This window comes from Coregonus clupeaformis, chromosome 18 (assembly GCF_020615455.1).
Source record: "Coregonus clupeaformis isolate EN_2021a chromosome 18, ASM2061545v1, whole genome shotgun sequence".
In the NCBI taxonomy this organism is placed as follows: domain Eukaryota; kingdom Metazoa; phylum Chordata; class Actinopteri; order Salmoniformes; family Salmonidae; genus Coregonus; species Coregonus clupeaformis.
Window position 1 is genome coordinate 22,448,008 of NC_059209.1, and position 20,281 is coordinate 22,468,288.

General features: G+C 42.9%; 1 protein-coding gene across 4 annotated transcripts; it reads right to left on the minus strand.

Annotated features, from left to right (window-relative positions):
• Positions 1–1,230: 1,230 nt before the first annotated feature.
• LOC121550528 (ubiquitin-protein ligase E3B) lies at positions 1,231–18,907 on the minus strand. Of its 4 annotated transcripts, none has more exons than XM_041862817.1 (28): positions 18,816–18,907; positions 18,070–18,233; positions 17,689–17,858; positions 17,326–17,437; positions 17,057–17,116; positions 16,840–16,944; positions 16,630–16,726; positions 16,425–16,510; positions 16,231–16,313; positions 15,830–15,935; positions 15,541–15,661; positions 15,152–15,329; positions 9,949–10,118; positions 9,580–9,747; positions 9,315–9,486; positions 8,985–9,103; positions 8,712–8,826; positions 6,858–6,957; positions 6,635–6,754; positions 6,261–6,437; positions 5,883–5,993; positions 5,522–5,659; positions 5,127–5,192; positions 4,987–5,045; positions 4,204–4,386; positions 3,716–3,827; positions 2,690–2,782; positions 1,231–2,495 (listed from the first exon to the last, which is right to left on the minus strand). In XM_041862817.1, the coding sequence occupies exons 3-28, from the start codon at positions 17,847–17,849 to the stop codon at positions 2,304–2,306; spliced, it is 3,204 nt and encodes a 1,067-aa protein (XP_041718751.1). In that variant the 5' UTR covers positions 17,850–17,858; positions 18,070–18,233; positions 18,816–18,907; the 3' UTR covers positions 1,231–2,303. The 4 variants fall into 4 exon arrangements, with proteins under 4 accessions (XP_041718751.1, XP_041718750.1, XP_041718753.1 ...); XM_041862816.1 differs by lacking the exon at positions 18,816–18,907 and adding an exon at positions 18,733–18,809; XM_041862819.1 differs by lacking the exons at positions 1,231–2,495; positions 2,690–2,782; positions 18,816–18,907 and adding exons at positions 3,105–3,261; positions 18,733–18,809.
• Between the last annotated feature and the right edge of the window lie 1,374 nt (positions 18,908–20,281).

Below are 20,281 nucleotides of genomic sequence, written 5' to 3' on the forward strand. Positions count from 1 at the left end.
CCTCAACCCAATTGAGATGGTTTGGGATGAGTTGGACCGCAGAGTGAAGGAAAAGCAGCCAACAAGTGCTCAGCATATGTGGGAACTCCTTCAAGACTGTTGGAAAAGCATTCCTCATGAAGCTGGTTGAGAGAATGCCAAGAGTGTGCAAAGCTGTCATCAAGGCAAAGGGTGGCTACTTTGAAGAATTTCAAATATAAAATATATTTTGATTTGTTTAACACTTTTTTGGTTACTACATGATTCCATAGGTGTTATTTCATCGTTTTGATGTCTTCACTATTATTCTACAATGTAGAAAATAGGAAAACATAAAGAAAAACCCTTGAATGAGTAGGTGTGTCCAAACCTTTGACGGGTACTGTATAAGATAAATTATTAATGGTGCTTAAAAAGTCTTAATTCCTTTTTTTTTTATGACCACAACCAGATCCATGTCTATGGTTCTGACAACCACTCAGTGCAAACATGTACACCCCTCATGAAACAGGTTCGCATAAAATACTGAATCAACCAATAGGCTATTACTTTTTATCAGCCTGTTCATCTTTCACATAATTAAAACTCAACACCCTTTGCTGCCTTGTCTCCAACCACCTTCACATTGGAACTACATGTCACTAACAACTCCGCCAAATTGTCTCTTTTTATTTGACCCTGTTAATGCAACCTTTGCATGGTATAATTATTTCCGATCCTTCGTTTTTTTTTTCTCTCACAGAAAGAGCAGGGTTTTCTGTGCAAGAGAGAGTGGGTAAGAAAGGAGAGGGGAGATAGACACAAAAGCAATGCTTTCAGATTCAGATGATCAACCAACCCATGACATATAGTATGGTTTGCTCCCTGTGTAACCCCTTTCCACATGGCTGTAAGGTCACCAGACACAAGGGAGAATCCTTACAGGCTTGGCATGCACAGCCAGTGAGAAATGACACCAAACCTTCCTGAGTTGGTTGGTTCAGTATGGCGGAAAAGGGAGCATGGGAATTCAATTGTCTGTAAGCAGGCTCAAGTCCTTATAAATACCTTGTCCTATGTGTTTATGGCTTGATTCCATTCCAAGAGGCATGGCCAGTCCTAGTGGATATAGAGAAATGTTCATGATTGACTTCACTGTAACAGATTAGTTTGGGAATGTCACAATTAAGGAAATACAAAGTGGAAAAAACAATGGTTGTCAACGTGTCTGCTGTAGTTATATATGACCCAGATATTTCACAGCAAATCATATAAAACCTTCCAGAGCCACTGTATTATCCATTTTCAAATGCAACAAGAAAAGAGAATCCGGAACCATGACAGAAGATAACGGAACATCTGGTATCAAATAACAGCATGGAGTTTAGTGAAAGTATTGATGGCATCACTTTGGGTCACAAATGCATTGTTGTGTAACATGAATTCTAATTTGAATACATTAGAGAACAGAGACATACAGGCTCCAAAGCTTTTGTCAGGTGACTGACTGTAGTGTGTGTATGAGGAGAGAGAGACAGATCGTCAGGACAATATACAGATATGAAACAGGCGTCAACACGTGACCACATCTCCGTGGTCAGAACTTGTTGTTGAACATGAGGCAGTGCTTTGTCGTCTCTTTATAAAAAGGTGCTTTCGTCATGTTCAACAAGGTTATTAAGACTCACCGAATGACAGCGGAAAGTTGCTTGGATAACATCCTATTCCAACAGGTAGAACAAAGCTTCCTATGATTTTGCTCCAGTGAGGAGTCTATCGCGTGTAATGGCTTGCATTGCATCTATATTGCTTTCCAGTTCGTTTGACGTGGGAGTGCTAGATCCAAGTATCGTTCTGTTAAGCCTGAGAAGAAATAGTAAGACATGGAGCCATTTTAGTTCAGCAATGTGTTAGGTTACACATTCCTCCTTGTTATGATTATTAGCATGGGGTTGGTTTTCTGGAGTGTTAGAGTAGAGCGTGACCGTTCCAATTGTGCTGCTCCCACAGTTTCTTTAGCTACTTGTCTATAAAAAAGTAAAATAAACTCGCATAGGCAATGACTGCCACTGGTCAGAAAATAAGTTAACATGGTTGCACAGGCAACAAATAGGCTTCAGAGCCCTTGGGGGTGAGTGTTTCCAGAATCCAGACTGATTGGAGTAAAAGAAGGTGGAGCTCTTCTGGTTTCCTAGGCTGGGATAAAGGATTTGTTTCGCCTTCAGCTTTGGTGAATTTCCACTGACTTGACCGGCTGCCGCCCCTAGCCTGGGTAAGGAGGACGCTCTTTAGTTGTTTGTCCTTTAGTTTTGCAGGCAGCAGACCACAAGCAGGGGGAGTTTGTTTTAGGAGAGCTCAAAACCTGTGTTCATACTGATGGCGTAGCGGAGCTTGTCACGCAGGATGCTCTTCTTGCTGTAGTTTGGCAGCTTGAGCAGGTTGAAGCAGGTGGACGAGGTGGGGAGGCGACCGCCAGGCTCCTTCTTCCGGATGGTGAAGAAACCCCGCAGGACACTGCCCAGGGTGTCCCCTGTGTCCTAGAGAGAGACAGGCGACAGGAGCGCACACACATAAACACACAGAGAACCAAAGTAATCCCAAGGGACTGACTTCCCAAAGCTATGTTCTTCAACTAAAAGGCCAAAGTGTAATGGAGAGTAATAGGCGTGCTGGTGTCGCGTACTGTATAAACATCTGGCTTAAGACTTTCCAATGATCCAAGTGTTCTCACCTGATCGTCGGACACCTCCACACAGCGAATGGAGAAAGGGGGCTTGAGGTAGGCAAAACCCAGGAGGGGTGGTCTTGAACAGCTGGTGACAAACTGTAAAAGCAGAACAACAACAAAGGACGATCCCATAACAGGTCTATACAAGTGTAAATGCGTTCTAGAGCAGGGGTCTCAAACTGGCAGCCCCGCAAGCCGGCGTAATGCAGTTAACGCATGAACAGTAAAATAACATTTTATACTGAACAAAAATCTAAACGCAAATTGCAACAATTTCAAAGAATTTACTGAGTTACAGTACATAGAATGAAAATCAGTCAATTGAAATGAATTCATTAGGCCCTAATTTATGGATTTCACATGATTGGGCAGGGGCGCAGCCTTGGGTGGGCCTGGGGAGCCAGGCCCAGCCAATCAAAATGAGTTTTTCCCTCCACAAAAGGGCTTTATTAAAGACAGAAATACTCCTCAGACGATCCATCAGGTGAAGAAGCTGGGTGTGGAGATCCTGGGCTGGCATGGCATGGTTACACGTGGTCTGCGGTTGTGAGGCTGGTTGGATGTACTGCCAAATTCTACAAAACGACATTGGAGGCAGCTTATGGTAGAGAAATAAACATTAAATTCTCTGGCAACAGCTCTGGTGGAAATTCCTGCAGTCAGCATGCCAATTGCACGCTCCCTCAACTTGAGACATCTGTGGCATTGTGTTGTGTGACAAAACTGCACATTTTAGAGTGGCCTTTTATTGTCCCCAGCACAAGATGCGCCTGTGTAATGATCATGCTGTTTAATCAGCTTCTTGATATGCCACACCTGCCAGGTGGATGGATTATCTTGGCAAAGGAGAAATGCTCACCAACAGGGATGTAAACAAATTTGTGCACAAGATTTGAGAAAAATACGCTTTTTGTACATATGGAACATTTCTGGGATCTTTTATTTCAGCTCATGAAACATGGGACCAACACTTTACATGTTGCGTTTATATCTTTGTTCAGTATAGTAACATTTGGGGGTTGTTATTACCTTGAGGAACATGGCCCTTTCCTCAGAGGAGAAGTCACTGGACAGGATGTCCCACAGCCAGATGATGACCCGATGGCTGCTGTGGAAACCTCCATAGTACACTGTGTGTTTCCTGCCAACAGGAGAGAGAGAGCGAGAGAGAAAGACAGAGACAGACAGAGCGAGAGAAAGAAAAAGAAAGAGGGCAGGAAAGAGAGAGTGAGAGAGAAAGACAGAGACAGAGAGACAGACCGAGCGAGAGAAAGAAAAAGAAAGAGGGCAGGAAAGAGAGAGTGAGAGAGACCATGTCAGCAAGCACCTTCACCTTGGCTTTACAACCTTACAGTCAACTCATTGTCTGTTACCCAATCAAATGGGACATTCAAACCATTTGGACACGGTGGATACTAGGATTTCAGGATTTCCCTCAAATGTTTGGGAACTGGCAGGTCGAAAAGCTGTCAAGTGGAGGAGCTGATCGGGGGAAAAGAGGGTCGAAGGTCACGCACTTGAGGTCGTCCAAGTCTATCTCGGCGTTGTCCCCGGAGACGAGGCGCTGGACCTCGGGAGTGGAGAACATGTGCAGCCACTCCGGGTTGATGATGCTGCGGAACCCTCGGATGAAAGCTGCCGTTTGCTCTTTTATCTGCGTGTGCATGCGGAAGTGCGCCATCAGGTGGATGTAGCTGATCCTGCAGCACGGGGAAGGTCAAAGGTGAGTTTAAGTCAGACTCGGAACACCATGGGTCTCAGGGTTCTCCCCAGCATTTTTTAACAAGGTGGTGTTGCCGAGTACTGCAGGGCGAGACCCGGCGGGGGGCAGTGAGATTTGAGAATTGTTTTAACACCTATAACTGCCATTTCCTGCAATCTAGAGCCAAACATTTCCTTTTTTTATTTTATTTTTTTATAGTGGAGGACAGAATGGAGCATTCTTTGGGGAGAACCCTGGGCCTGTCTAGAAAACAACCCTCCAGCCCTTCCTGCCTAGGTACTTGTGGAGAACTGAAAGGTTTTGATAGGTATAATAAGGAATATACTAGTACATTTACCTTGCCCTGTGATAGGCTTGGTAGGACATACACCATATTGCTTATACGTATCAGATCTCCAGAAGTGTCAAAGGGCCGGGTTAGGGGTTGTTTCTGGACGGGACCCATGTCATCATCCAACCCAACTTGTTATAACTACCTGGACAATAAATAAATATTGTATTTAGTGAACGAGGGTGTGAACATCAAAATGACATCAATAAATGTTTGTTCTAGATACTGAATCTGCATCTTGCTCACTTGTTTTCATTGGTGACTGTCATCGTCTTTCCTCCAGGAATCAGCTCATGACAGACCAGCTGCGATGACACGAAGACAGTATTAAGAGACGAGAGTAGAGTTCTGTTTTTCTACATTCAGAAAAAAACTATAGCTTCTACCTGTCCCATAACATCCTCGTCATACGATAGCGTCAGTCCCAGATCACCAACATCCCCGTCGTAGCGCTGGAAAAGGACAAGACGAAGATAAAACAACTATTTTGAGTCGACTTCCACAACTTGGAGTGATATTGATCACAGAAAGTAGCGACGGATAACAGCAAAGCAAAAACAACTTCGCAAATCAAAATAGCGGTAACCATAAACCAGGGTCGTGTTCATCAGGCACCAAGCGGAATAAAACAGACTGAAACAGGGAGAAAGGACCACCTGGACTTATACAATAAGAAACGCTCCCTTTCAGACGTTTTCCGTTGCGTGCTGTAATGAACACGATCCCAGGGACTACACGACTATCAGTGTGTGTGTGTGTGTGGGGGGGGGGTCTTTCTGACCTTGATGGAGGTGAGGTTCTTGTAGAACTCAGAGTCCAGGGAGGGCAGTTCGTCGATGGAGCTGTAGAAGGTGCTGTGGTGGTGACCCATGACCTGGCTGAGGAAGAAGGAGGCGAAGGGTACGTCTACCACGATACCCTGAAACACACACACACACACACACACACACATTGATCTCATGGACTATCAGGCTTTGCATCGATAGCTCCATCTATAAATTGTGGTTACATTTCTCCAGACCCATCCATCAGCATTATAGGGGAAAAAGTGGCGAGTTGGGCTTGTGGCTTTAAAATGAGTCATTCTTGTTACATATATGGTCATTTCACATGAATAACATCCTCTGTGAGCGCAGACACACCTCATACATGGCTTTGCCGAGCATCTTCCCCACAAACTCAAAGAGCTGCAGGTGGTTCTCGTGGATGTAGGACGTAGGGGAGGGGTACAGTCTCTCGTTGCCACTGGTGGTCTATTGAGGGGGAGAGACATCAGCAAAATCAGCAGCAGTAGTAGCAGCATTGTTCACAGAAAATGGCTAAAAGTACCTTGAGAGACTATTTGAAATCTTTCAAAGACTATGACCGTTAGCTTTAGCCAGGTGGTGCCAGGTGGACAGGGTATGCACTTTTGAGACTTGTCTATTGGTTCCAGTACAACAGGCAAGCTCCATCAAGCACAGATACAGTATAACAAAATTATTTCAAAAAGTATTTGAAGCAAGGTCTGGAGAGCAAACCTTAAAGAGGTTGAGTGCCGGATTGAAGACTTTCTTGATGATCTCTTCCAGGAACTCCTTGAAGACGCCGTCCTGGTCGATGCCGGCCTCGTCCACACCCAGGTCATTGACAAACTTCACGCGGATCACACCTTTGATGGAGTTGACGGGCAACCGGCGGAGCTGGTCGTAACCATCCTTAAGAGGGAGTTCAGACACAAAGAGTTTGGGTGATCAGTTTGGGCTGCAGTCACAGCCACCATACCTGACTGTATTTGACATCAGGCTCTGTACCAATATGTACCCATGCATACCACTGTTTTGAGAATGCATTCTTAGAGAGATATGCTAGTGTGGGGGAAAACATGCAAAAGCTCGATACATCCATTTCATACCTCTAACATCCGCGAGCGGCGAATGGTGATATGGGTGACATGCGGAGAGGCGGAGCTGGTCTCCACCAATCCCAAGGTTTCCTTCTCCTTGGTGACAATGTTCCGGAACAGCAGGACCCTCTGAAGTGGGGAGGACGACGAATGGGAGTGAGACACTACGTGCATATTGGGTATAGTGAAACTACAACTACAGATGACCAATATGATTTCTGTGCCGACTCACGTTTTTGTGTGGAATGACGTGTGGGATGTACTGAAGTAACAGCTGAGCTCTCCTCTTGCCCTTCTCCAGTTCTTGGAACAAAAGGCTCGGCTTCAGATCCCTGGACACAAGGGGTGAACGAGTGAGTCAGTGAGTGTACCTTTTCCAACATCACAATTGTCTCCTACAGATCAGACCTGGGACAAATACAGTGCCTTCAGAAAGTATTCACCCCTTGACTTTTTCCACATTTTGTTGTGTTACAAAGTGGGATTAAAGTGGATTTAATTGTATTTTTTGGGTCAACGATCTACACAAAGCACTAATGTCAAAGTGGAAGAAATATTATTTTAAAATATTATAATTTATGGATAATAAAACACTAATATATCTTGATTAGATAAGTATTCAACCCCCTGAGTCAATTCATTACAGCTGTTATTCTTTCTGGGTAAATCTCAGAGCTTTGCACACCTGGATTGTACAATATTTGCATAATAAAAAAATCTTCAAGCTCCGTCAAGTTGGTTGTTGATCATTGCTAGACAGCCATTTTCAAGTCTTGACATAGATATTCAAGCAGATTTAAGTCAAAACTGTAACTAGGCCACTCAGAAACATTCAATGTCGTCTTAGTAAGCAACTCCAGTGTATATTTGGCCTTGTGCTTTAGGTTATTGTCCTGCTGAAAGGTGAATTTGTCTCCCAGTGTCTGTTGGAAAGCAGACCGAACAAAGTCATCCTCTAGGATTTTGCCTGTGCTTAGCTCTATTCCATTTATTTTTATCCTAAAAAAACTCCCTAGTCCTTGCTGATGACAAGCATACCCATAACATGATACAGCCACCACCATGTTTGAAAATATGAAGAGTGGTACTCAGATGTGTCGTGTTGGAATTAACCCAAACATACCACTTTGTATTCAGGACAAAAAGTGCATTTCTTTGCCACATTTTTAGCAGTATTACTTTAGTGGCTTATTGCAAACAGGATGCATGTTTTGGAAATATTTTATTCTGTACAGGCTTCCTTCTTTTCACTCTGTCAATTAGGTTAGCATTAGGAGTAACTACAATGTCATTTTAAAATCACCTTTGGCCTCATGGTGAAATCCCTGAGCAGTTTCCTTCCTCTCCGGCAACTGAGTTAGGAAGGACGCCTGTATCTTTGTAGTGACCGGGTGTATTGATACGCCATCCAAAGTGTAATTAATAACTGCACCATGCTCCAAGGGATATTAAATGTCTGCTTTTTTTTTTTTTTTTTACCAATTGGTGACCTTCATTGGAAAACCTCCCTGGTCTTTGTGGTTGAATCTGTGTTTGAAATTCACTGCTCGACTGAGGGACCTTACAGATAATTGTATGTGTGGGTTACAGAGATGGGGTAATATTTTAAAAATCATGTTAAACACTATTAATGCACACAGAGTCCATGCAACTTATTATGGGACTTGTTAAGCACATTTTTACTCTTGAACTTATTTAGGCTTGCCATAAGAAAATAGTTGAATACTTATTGACTCAAGACATTTCAGCTTCTCATTTTAATGAATTTGTAAACATTTCTAAAAACATAATTCCACTGATATTATGGGGTATTGTGTGTGACACAAAACCTCAATTTTCAATTTAGTCAAATACTTCCAAGTACTGGAGTTGGGCCCAATATGGCTTGCCCGGCGTACAGGGTGGTCAAAGTTGGCACTAACATTCCATTGGTTCCATTGTAGTGGGCCAGCTTCATCAAGCGCTCCTCAAGTATTTGACTGCTACTGATCACTAGGATCACCTTAGCAGGTATTGGGCAGTGCATACTTCTAATTATGGGAAGGATTAGGGATTAGGATAAGTATGTTTCCGGAGGGGCACTTACTTGCGCAGCCAGTTGTCATCAGGGGAGAACCTCCTCCTGCAGTCCCGCTCGTAAAGCACCATCAGCCAGCCGTGAACGCTGTGGAACAGGTCCAGCTTCTCTCCCTTAGCATTCTCTGGGTCACAGACAACAACACACTAAGTTAATGCAAACACTCAACTATCCCCAAGCCATTTCTCATGGTGCCGGAACCTGGGATTGGCAATTCTGTCACTGTCTATCAAATCGCCTTCGAGTTTGACAAGAGCTCAACAGAGGGAGGAGGAGACTCACCTAAGATGCCGTCCCAGACCATCTTGTAAACAAACGTGTTGAGAAACGAGGAGATGGTGACGAGCTCTTCCGTCTTAAACGAGATCTGCTCCTCGTAAACCTCAATGTCATCCAGGATCCTGTGTAACACACCAAGGATGGTCAGCAAATAACATGTATAAGTAAGCACAGAGATCGGATATTGTATTTAGGGCTAGTTTCCTGGACACATTAGTACTGAAAGAGGTTCTCCATTGAAAGTGCTTCTTAGTCTAAGACTGGACTTAATCTATACTTGGGAAACCAACCCATACTGTATCAAGTTATATGGTAGCAGTTCATGGAGCTCACGTGATGAGGTGTCTGGAGCAGTCGCAGAACAGCATGAGCATGGCCAGCAGCTGCTTAGACTCCTCTGTGTCGTTGTTCAGGCACTCCATGAACAGCTTGAGCCCTCCTTGGGGTCCTAGCTCGCAGATGAAGGCCCACAGCTTAGGCAGCAGGTCGTCCAGGTAGGTTAGGCCTGAGGGGGACAGCACCGGACACAACACGAGAGAACATTAATGTGTGTGTGTGTGTCTGTGCCTGAGTCAAATGGAACTAGGCAGAGACCCACCAGTGAGGATTTGCAGTCGTATCTGGGTGAGCGTGGTGAGGGCTGTCTGGTACAGTACACAGATGCTGCACACTTTCTGAACCTCAGCGGAGTCCACCCGTCTCCCGCCAACTGGCTTCAGGATGTTTCGCACTGAGGCAGACTTCTGAAATGCCCGCTTGAAGAGACCTAAGAGAAAACCGATCCGATAAGGTTAGTTCATTGATAGGGTTCGTTCATTGTTTTAAAACACAACTATCTGGATCAATCGACAACAATCCAGGTGATAATACATCTGATAATGGTGTCAAAATAATTAACCCTTGACATTAAACAATTAAGTGCCTGGGGGGAAAACACAAGAGAAACTGAAAAACAAATTAGACTTACTCTTGACTGGCAGGTTGTTTTGCGACGTGGTAGGCTGTGGCTGTGGTGGAGGCGTGGGCTCTTGGGTCTCCAGCTTTTTGCTAAGGACGTCACTGAAGAGCGTCCGGATCACAGGCATGCCCCACAGGTACTGCAGCTGCTTGGTGACCAGTGGCATGGACTCATTCAGACTGGAGGGATGAAGAGAAGGTTGAGTGGGGCAGGAAGAGAAGGTTGTGTGTGTGTGAGAGAGAGAGAGAGTGAGTTGGTCCCCCCTTTGCTGCTATAACAGCCTCCACTTTCTGGGAAGGCTTTCCACTACATGTTGGAACATTGCTGCGGTGACTTGCTTCCATTCAGCCACAAGAGCATTAGTGAGGTAGGGCACTGATGTTGGGCGATTAGGCCTGGCTCTAAGTCAGCGTTCCAATTCATCCCAAAGGTGTTTGATTGGGTTGTGGTCATGGCTCTGTGCAGGCCAGTCAAGTTCTTCCACACCGATCTCGACAAACCATTTCTGTATGGACCTCGCTTTGTGGACGGGAAAGTATTGTGCATTCGGAAAGTATTCAGACCCCTTGACCTTTTCCATATTTTGTTACGTTACAGCCTTATTCTGAAATTGATTAAATAGTTTTCTTCCTCATCATTTTACAAACAATACCCCATAATGATGAAGCAAAAACAGGTTTAGACATTTTTGCAAATGTATTAAAATAAAAAAACGTAAATATCACATTTACATAAGTATTCAGACCCTTTACTCAGTACTTTGTTAAAGCACCTTTGGCAGCGATTACAGCCTCGAGTCTTCTTGAGTATGACGCTACAAGCTTGGCACACCTGTATTTGGGGAGTTTCTCCCATTCTTCTCCGCAGATCCTTTCAAGCTCTGTCAGGTTGGATGGGGAGAGTCGCTGCACAGCTAATTTCAGGTCTCTCCAGAGATGTTAGATCGGGTTCAAGTCCGGGCTCTGGCTGGGCCACTCAAGGTCATTCAGAGACTTGTCCCAAAGTCACTCCAGCGTTGTCTTGGCTGTGTGCTTAGGGTCCTTGCCCTGTTGGAAGGTGAACCGTCGCCCCAGTCTGTGGTCCTGAGCGCTCTGGAGCAGGTTTTCATCAAGGATCTCTCTGTACTTTGCTCTGTTCATCTTTCCCTCGATCCTGACTAGTCTCCATGTCCCTGCTGCTGAAAAACATCCCCACAGCATGATGCTGCCACCACAATGCTTTACTGTAGGGATGGTATTGGCCAGGTGATGAGCGGCGCCAGGTTTCCTCCAGACGCGACGCTTGGCATTCAGGCCAAAGAGTTCAATCTTGGTTTCATCAGACCAGAGAATCTTGTTTCTTATGGTCTGAATCCTTTAGGTGCCTTTTGGCAAACTCCAAGAGGGCTGTCATGTGCCTTTTACTGAGGAGTGGCTTCAGTCTGGCCACTCTACCATAAAATAATAATAATCATAAAGACCTGATTGGTGGAGTGCTGCAGATATGGTTGTCCTTCTGGAAGGTTCTCCCATCTCCACAGAGGAACTCTGTCAGAGTGACCATTGGGTTCTTGGTCACCTCCCTGACCAAGGCCCTTCCCTCCCGATTGCTCAGCTTGGCTGGGCGTCCAGCTCTAGGAAGAGTCTTGGTGGTTCCAAACTTCTTCCATTGAAGACACAAACCTGTCTCGGAGTTCTATGGACAATCCCTTTGACCTCATGGCTTGGTTTTTGCTCTGACATGCACTGTCAACTGTGGGACCTTGTATAGACAGGTGTGTGCCTTTCCAAATCAAGTCCAATCAATTGAATTTACCACAGGTGGACACCAATCAAGTTGTAGAAACATCTCAAGGATCATCAATGGAAACAGGATGCACCTGAGCTCAATTTCGAGTCTCATAGCAAAGGGTCTGAATACTTATGTAAATAAGGTATCCGTTTTTTTTATTTTATACATTTGCTACAATTTCTAAAAACCTGTTTTCGCTTGGTCAGTATGTGGTATTGTGTGTAGATTGATGAGGAAAAAAACGCTAGAATAAGGCTGTAACGTAACAGAATGTGGAAAAAGTGAATGGGTCTTTCCGAATGCACTGTATGCTGTAGCGTTAAGATTTCCCTTCACTGGAACTAAGGGGCCTAGCCCGAACCATGAAAACCAGCCCTAGACCATGATTCCTCATCCACCAAACTTTACAGTTGGCACTCCGTATTCGAGCAGGTAGCGTTCTCCTGGCATCCGCCAAACCCAGATTCGTCCATCAGAATGCCAGATGGTGAAGCATGATTCATCACTCCAGAGAACGCGTTTCCACTGCTCTAAAATCCAATGGTGGCAAACTTTACACCACTCCAGGCGACGCTTGGCATTGCGCATGGTGATCTTAGGCTTGTGTGCGGCTGATTGGCCATGGAAAACCATTTCATGAAGCTCCAGACGAACAGTTGTGCTGACGTTGCTTCCAGAGGCAGTTTGGAACTCTGTAGTGAGTGTTGCAACTGAGGACAGACAATTCTTACGCGCTTCAGTGGTCCCATTCAGTGAGCTTGTGTTGCCTACCACTTCGCGGCTGGGCCATTGTTGCTCCTAGACGTTTCCACTTTACAATAACAGCACTTACAGTTGACCGGGGCAGCTCTAGCAGGGCAGAAATTTTACGAACTGACCTCCTATGACGGTGCCACGTTGAATGTCACTGAGCTCTTCAGTACGGGCCATTCTACTGCCAATGTTTGTCGATGTTCTCGATTTTATACACCTCTCAGCAACGGGTGTGGCTGAAATAGCCAAATCCACTAATTTGAAGGGATGTCCACAGTTTTGTATATATAGTGTAGCTGAATAAAATAAAGGATATTTTCTCCAAACAATTTGACGGAGTGCGCACATGCGGCTATTCTGTGTTGAGCGGTTAACAAAGAAACAGGTCCTCCTACATTTAGAGTTATTTATGCAACTTTAGTTGTGATACAAACGTTGGGCTATATGTTTAGATTTTTTTATACATTCTAAGGCTGCTTGATGCAACTAATTATTATTATTTATTTTTTGCATGAAAGGCATGAGCTCTGCTTTATTTAGTTTTTTGCTCAGGCTGCACACACTTCATCAGTCTCTTATTCACAATTTGACAAGCACTTAATGCCTAGAATTTCCCGGCGGCATCCCCTTTGTGTGGCCGTAATGAAAAGAATCCATGCCTTTTGCGGCCAGTGGCCGTTGTGCCCTTGGGCTGAATATAATAATTATAATTCCTTCTCCCAGCTGAGTGCTCCGAAGCACCTCTAACTCACGTGGCTCTATCAGATATCGCAATTCTTATTAGCCAATGCCCGTCACGTGATCAGGTTCTTCTCACAGGCTACAAGTTAAAACAGACACATCAGGGACGCAACTGCACGCGTCCTTATCAAATTCCGAGGCGCATATTGAAGATGTTGGAAGAACTTTTCGTCAGCCAACAAGGCCTAACAAACAGCAAAAGCACTAGCCTATGTCAATCTACTATCCCCCATAGTACAAACAAGTATAACAACTTGTCCTTCTGTGCCAGAAATAAATATTCCAAACATAGATCCCAAATTAATACAACCACTAGCATCAAACATTTTTTTTAAAGCAATGAGGCTGATGCAACAGATCAGAATGTTTAGCTCAGGGATCATCAACTAGATTAAGCCGCGGGCCAATTTTTTCTTGAGCGGAAGGTTCGGGGGGCCAGAACATAATTACAAATCATTTGTAGACTACAAATTGACCGCAAGAAGCTCAAACCGATATAATGTTTGACTAAAACATAATCATTTCAAACCTTGCTTACATTTGTATACGATCACGTGTCGCTCTATTATACGTTGGAATACTTGGGAACAGACTTCTTAAATTAAAATCACTTGGAGCTGATTTCCTGGTGTTTTTACAGTCTTATGTCCAACAATTAATACAAATTAAAAAAGTTTGTATTTTTTTGCTCAGAAAACCTGGGGAGCCAAATAAAACCACCCACGGACCACCAGTTGGGGAACCCTGGTTTATCTTAAAATGTTGATAAATTATTAGGCTATTTCTTCACATTATAAGCACAGCAATGCGCACACGGCAGTAGGCTATAAGCGTGAATGTTCAAAATTCAATTAATTAGCGGGAAAACACCATTCTCAAAAGTGACCGCAAACGCGATTATGAATGTAATGCTTTATTATAAAAGGTTCATTTTTATGGTGACAATTATCTTCCCCAAACCTGAAACTCACACGCCGCCTATGTATGCCAGTTAGGCTCTACACCGGTTGTAAAGCGGATTAATGTGCTTAATTTTAAGAAGTTATTTGGCCACTTTAGTTGTGATACAAACCTTATCAAAACATATAGGCCTATGGGCTAGGCTACATGAGGTGTGCGACTATGATTTGAAAAAGTCGTTAAAGGCATGTGTTGTATGTTGCCTTACTGCACACAAGCAGGGCATTATTCACAAGTGATAGGCTAATATTGTCACCCATCAGACTATTCTTGATTTAATCTTGTCTTTACATATACTAAATAATATATGTGTGAAATTTGTTTTGATTTAGAATGGACCATTGTCTCGAAACAGGGGCATGGGAAAAAAATACATGTCATCTATGCACTTAAATAGCGAATGGAGGACACTTTTCCTGTGGTTCATTTTCATGCCAGCCAGGTTGGCTATATTCCTGTTGTAAAGAGAAGCAATGTGCTTAATATTAGGAAAGTTGAGAAATGAATATTGTAAGCCTATAGAAAGCTGATGGGATCCTCCTCTTTTTAATAGAGGCCATGAAAACTCTGTTTTCTCAATTGCATAGCCTATAGAAATGTTGCGCAACATGAGCTCTCATGAAGTGTTTGATTAGATTTTCGATTACATTTGCATTGATATCAGAGTGATTAGAGGGACAATACAGTGCTGAGTACCAGGCAGTTAGCAAGTTTGGTAGGCTACTAATGACCATCAGCAGCATCAGAACTTGGAGAAGACTAATTACTGTGACTAAACGGTCACGTGGAATTTGACTGCGGTCATGACTCGTGACCGCCGGTGTGCCGGTAATGCGGTTACCGTAACAGCCCTAGTTGAGATCCCATTTCGGTTTGTGCTGTTTTGCTCCTATGGTCATTGTCATGATTTTGGGATGACAACAACCATAAGAGTCGGCAAGAGAGCACAAACCGATCTGGGATCAGGCTATGAGGATGTCTCACTGACCCATAGTCTACGGTTTGGGAGAACCAGCCCAGGACGGGGTGCCAGTGGGTGAGGTTAGATTTCTTCTGGGACACGTATCTCTGGCAGTAGGACAGCATGTCCGTCAGGTCCTTCACAAAGTGGTTGGCCTCCTCCTCCAGGACTTTCTCGTTGAGGTAGCCCAGGTGAATCAGGTTACCTACAGTACAACAGGATGAAACAGAGGCCACGCAGAGCAGCAACCCCAAATAACTGATTCAGTATGCTTCCCACAGCACCGCACAGAGAAAGACAAGAAAGAGTGAGACAAAAAAAGGCAACTCAAACATGAACACTCACAGTAGTCTATAGTAAAGAATAAAAAAATATTGCCATAGAATAGATATGCGAGTCAGTTTAAACAGCCCTACCCAGTAAGCACAGTGTGTGGCTCCCCTCCAGGCAGACACAGATGTCGACACACTGCTCCTCGCGGCTAAGGAACAGGATGAACTTCCTCAACAGGTCGTGGGTCTGGATGGTGGTCATGCACTGCACAGAGACAAGGACACACTCAGAGGCCTTGTCATTGTACAAGCTATTATATATGTCTATACAATAAAGACCTAGGGTGTGTCTGAAATGGCACCCTATACCCTAGATAGTGCACTAGGTAGAGAATAGGCTGTAATTTCTTCATTTTGAGTGTTTAGCGTTTACCTCTGGGGTGATGGTGTAGATGTGGGAGACGACTGCTGGGACAGACATGATGTGGATGAGGAGAGACCTCAGCAGGTTGTCAGAGAAGTGAGCAGCAATGACAGGTCTGTAAAATAAAGACAAGTTACACTAATGGATCCCAAGGCTTCTTCAGCTCCAAGCATTCTAAAGAGGTAACCAAGCAGATCATACACTTTGATAAGATAGGACTTCATATTCCATTAAGCTAAGACACAATTTTATTAGATTTTTTCTACAACAAACCCAGTTACAGAGGGAAACGTGAGCAAGCAGAACCGTAGGTATCTACTACAATAGAACTGCCCCAGGCTCTAGTGATACAGAGACAATTGATCCGTGGTGGTCGAATGGGAATGAGAGAGCTTCCAGTGGCCACTCACCTTAATGCCAGCGTGAATACTGCTGTGAGTGTGCCCTTGGTAAGAGAGGGCCTGGAGCGTGCCAATCCGTTGGTGAGTAGAATCTACAAGTGAATTCAAAATTGCAGAAACCACCAATAAACGTCAGCAACGTCATAATAATCGTTCTGAAAGCCCTGGGGAAAAGATGGAAGATGTCGTATGTGTCACAGTACCTGCAGTATTGAATAAAATCCCTTTTGATTGAGATGCCCCATGATGTTCTCACAGATCCGGGTCAACGCTGGTCTGAGGGCCTCGCCTACCACAGAGGGAGATTTTTGGGGGGAGGATTACACTTTATGTATTTTCCTTTCAACATCAAGACACTTATATAGAGGATGTGTGTGCACTGCTGCAGTGGTTTGACCTGAGACCGACCTTTCCCTCTCACTATCTTCCAGGTTGATGTGTCTGTGAAGGTCACCAGCATGGTGAGGTACAGAGTCACCAGCTTATTGTCCTGCATGATGTCAGGCTACAAGAGACAGAAGGAAGGTGGGGGGTAAAGATACAATTATAACATTTCAATATTTAAAATGATACACCTGTTATCTTAAAGAAGGTTATTATCAGAGCATTCAGATTTACCTTTAATTTTTTCAGGAACTGACAGGAGACCCACAGAACATCTTTAATCTGCTTGATCCAAGGAATGGTGAGGTCTTTAGAAAGGGCTAATGACACATACCAAACCTGATAACAAAGAACACAATAAATTACTATATATCAAGTCATAGAGTCAATCACACTGAGTTAATTAAAAATCTGTTCTCACTGATGATTCCTTCATTATAATCATACTCACTTTGGGCTCATTTTCAACCTCCATACTGCCAAGAATGGAGCGACAAAGCTTCTCAAACATCTGTAGTTAAAAGCATCATAGCTTGTTAGTTATATGTACACTAAGCAATCTGCACTAAATCTCAAGTACTATATTGATGTGGAATTATTCATATGCCTTTCAATTAGTAAATAAATAAGGAACATCATCCAGTAAAAGACGATTAATAACAATGTACAAAACATACATTCAAATCAGTGAGGGTAAAGCGTAGGTGTTAAAGAACTTACCAGCTTATCATCTTGGCAAAAAATGAATAACAACTTCCGTGCAATTTTAAAAATGGATAGTGCATTTCTTTTTGTGGTCCCGGCATCTTGGAAAAAGTCATCAACCTCTTTCCTAGTAAGAAAAAGAGAATTCACACATTACTTCAAAGGTTTATTCACAAACTAGTCTCAAGAAAGATTATGTCTACTAATGCATTTACATTTACGTCATTTAGCAGACGCTCTTATCCAGAGGGGGGTTGGAGTAAAAATTTACTTTATCCTATCCCAGGTATTCCTTATATCCCAGGTATTCCTTAAAGAGGTGGGGTTTCAAATGTCTCCGGAACATGCATAACGGCAAGCATTGCTTGTAAAGCAAACCTTATTTGTTTCTGGAGTCTGCAGCGACAGAGGAATCTCCTGACCAGCGCTTGAATTAGGGTGGCTGCTCGGTCCCTTTCTTTGTACCCCTTCCTCTCCTCACGCGCCTGCCTGGCTTTGTCCAGGAACTCAGACTTGGAACTCTGAGTTGCACTAAACATTGTGCACCCCTAAGGTCAAGCAAAATTGACATATTTCGTTTTTGCAAAAACATAGTTATATATATATATATATATATATTCATGGTCAAATTAACACATCTATATTCTCTGTGGGAAAAGGGGAGGGGGAAGAACCATACACTGTAATAGAATAAGAATACATTCAAATGAAGGTAATGACATCACACATAGAAATCAATGGCGCCATGGTGTGTTATACCTGTGTTTCCTCTGGTGATCTTGCCTAGACCTTTGCAACTCAGTATGCGCTATGCTTCTCCAGTCATTTGAACATCCTCGAGATCCAAGTTTCAAGACACCCTTCGAGAGCTATAGCTAGCTGCGCTTCGGTTAGCCCAGCAAAAGCTGCTCAAATTGTCATCTCTAGGAAAATAACAATTTAAATAACATATGTAGCATTAACATGTTAGCACATCATTACAACTTGAGACCACTTTAACTAGCTAACGTTAGCTAAATTCGCTAGCTAGCTAAATTGACGATGTTGTCTGGTCTCAAACGTTGACATTCCTAATGAAGCTAGCAACATAAACCATGTTTTTATCCAATGGACAAACTGACAATGTGGTACCAATCAAGTGTATCAGTTAGTTAGCTTACTACAGTAGCTAGATAACTAGACCCGACAAATAACTCGCTAGCTTTTGTAGCCAGCCAGCTAGCTATTATGGTTAGCATAGCAGACTAGCTAGCTACTTCGTCACCACCAACTGATTAATATACTTGTCAACGCAATTTACGAACATGAAAAACGAAGTAAAACTTTACTCAATAATAACTTAAAGTTCACTGGCAATGGCACCCTCATTAAGTAGAGGCCGTATGCTGTTTCAAAATGTAAACAATAACAGGAGATCCGTACATTGACTGCCTCCAATTCATCCATTAATCCTTGCACTGAAAAGATTCCGAGTGGGATGTAATTGTGTGAGAGTAGACACTTACATAATCATTTCCATATTGATACATTGTATGTATACTGAACTATTTGCATTAATTTTGTCACAATTACTGTTGTTTGAACTCGATCTCTTCAATTAAAGCATTTGATGCAATTTATAGGAACTATAGGTATGGCTATAGAAAGGGGGGAGCTATTATTGGTTACTCCTTTGTGGGGCGGAAGCTAATTAATGACGTATAACAGTCGAACGTGCTGTTTTCTTGATTACCTGGCTATTTATGTGCTATAAAGAATGACTTGGTGAATATTTTACTTTGTGTTGGTTGAAGTGTTTCTTGTAACAATAATAATAAACTAAGAGTAAACTATAAACTTTCTCGTGCAAAATGGGTAATTCCATTGTAGCAGTTTTAACCAATTCTGTCTTTATCAATTCTCTCACCAATTTAGGAATAAATGACGTAACCCAAGCGCCAATTAAAAGGGAACGTGATACTTTTGTTGGCGCACACTTTCCTAACCTGGAATGACGTCATCAAAGGTTTGCTGGTCGGGAAGATTAGGCTACCGTTCTCATAGCAGCAGGATATTATGCTGCCAGCACGATAGCGTATTTATTTTTCTCTAAATAACAGTCTCCCTACAAAGACATGATAAACTTTGGGTATATAGATTTTTTTTGGGGGGGCACTCTAGTGGAGTACAACTGTTTTTCACAGCATTGCAAACACCTTTGAAACTTTTATTTTTAATATAGTATTATTTATACCAGCATTTCTTTAGAAAGTTTACACCACTGGTATGTTGAAAGCTATTGTGTAGGCTATATTTAAAGAATTACACTTTTAATAAAATACAAATATATGTAATTGGAATTACTCAATAGAGTCTGCAAAACCTAAATTGGTCTCTTGAACTGGGCAACGGGTTTAAAACAGAGTGCTGGTGACTCCTCACTCCACCCACTCCATTCACTGCAATGCAATGTACTGTATACAAATTACATATTGGCTTATAGAGAAAAACAATATTTTATGTGCAGAGGTAAAAGTGGGATTGGGATTACTCGGTAGGGTCTGTAGAATCTATATATGCTGTTATTTCATGGGGGACTGAGGTCTAAATTCCAAGCAGCACTTTATTCTCCGCCCACTCCATTGGTCCCAATGCAATAGGCCTATAAATTCCATATTGGCTTATAGAGAAACATTTCTATAGGCCTAACCCTATAAACAACCCTTAGTATTTCAACTACTTAATATGAACATTGTAGGTAAAACAACCTTAAAATGACCCGATGCTATCCATAGTCCTGAAGTCAATGCCTATATACAGTGTGCACACTAAACTATCAACACACAAAAAAATACACATCAGGCAAACTTTTTTTGTCAAAACGAGAATCGTATTTATTAACAAGTTAAACATAATGAATATCAACCAGGCTATTAGTAAACAGTATAATCACACTTTCAGAACAGCAATGGAGACAATTACTTACAGCTTA

Bases quoted from the DNA above. Each gene is read 5' to 3' on its own strand.
- LOC121550528 (XM_041862817.1), bottom strand. From the start codon at position 17,849: ATGTTTAGTGCAACTCAGAGTTCCAAGTCTGAGTTCCTGGACAAAGCC. The intron at 16,945-17,056 runs GTGAGTATGATT...CTTTGTTATCAG, and splicing joins AGGTTGAAAATGAGCCCAAA to GTTTGGTATGTGTCATTAGC. The intron at 15,662-15,829 runs GTAAACGCTAAA...GTCTCTGTGCAG, and splicing joins TCTACACCATCACCCCAGAG to TGCATGACCACCATCCAGAC.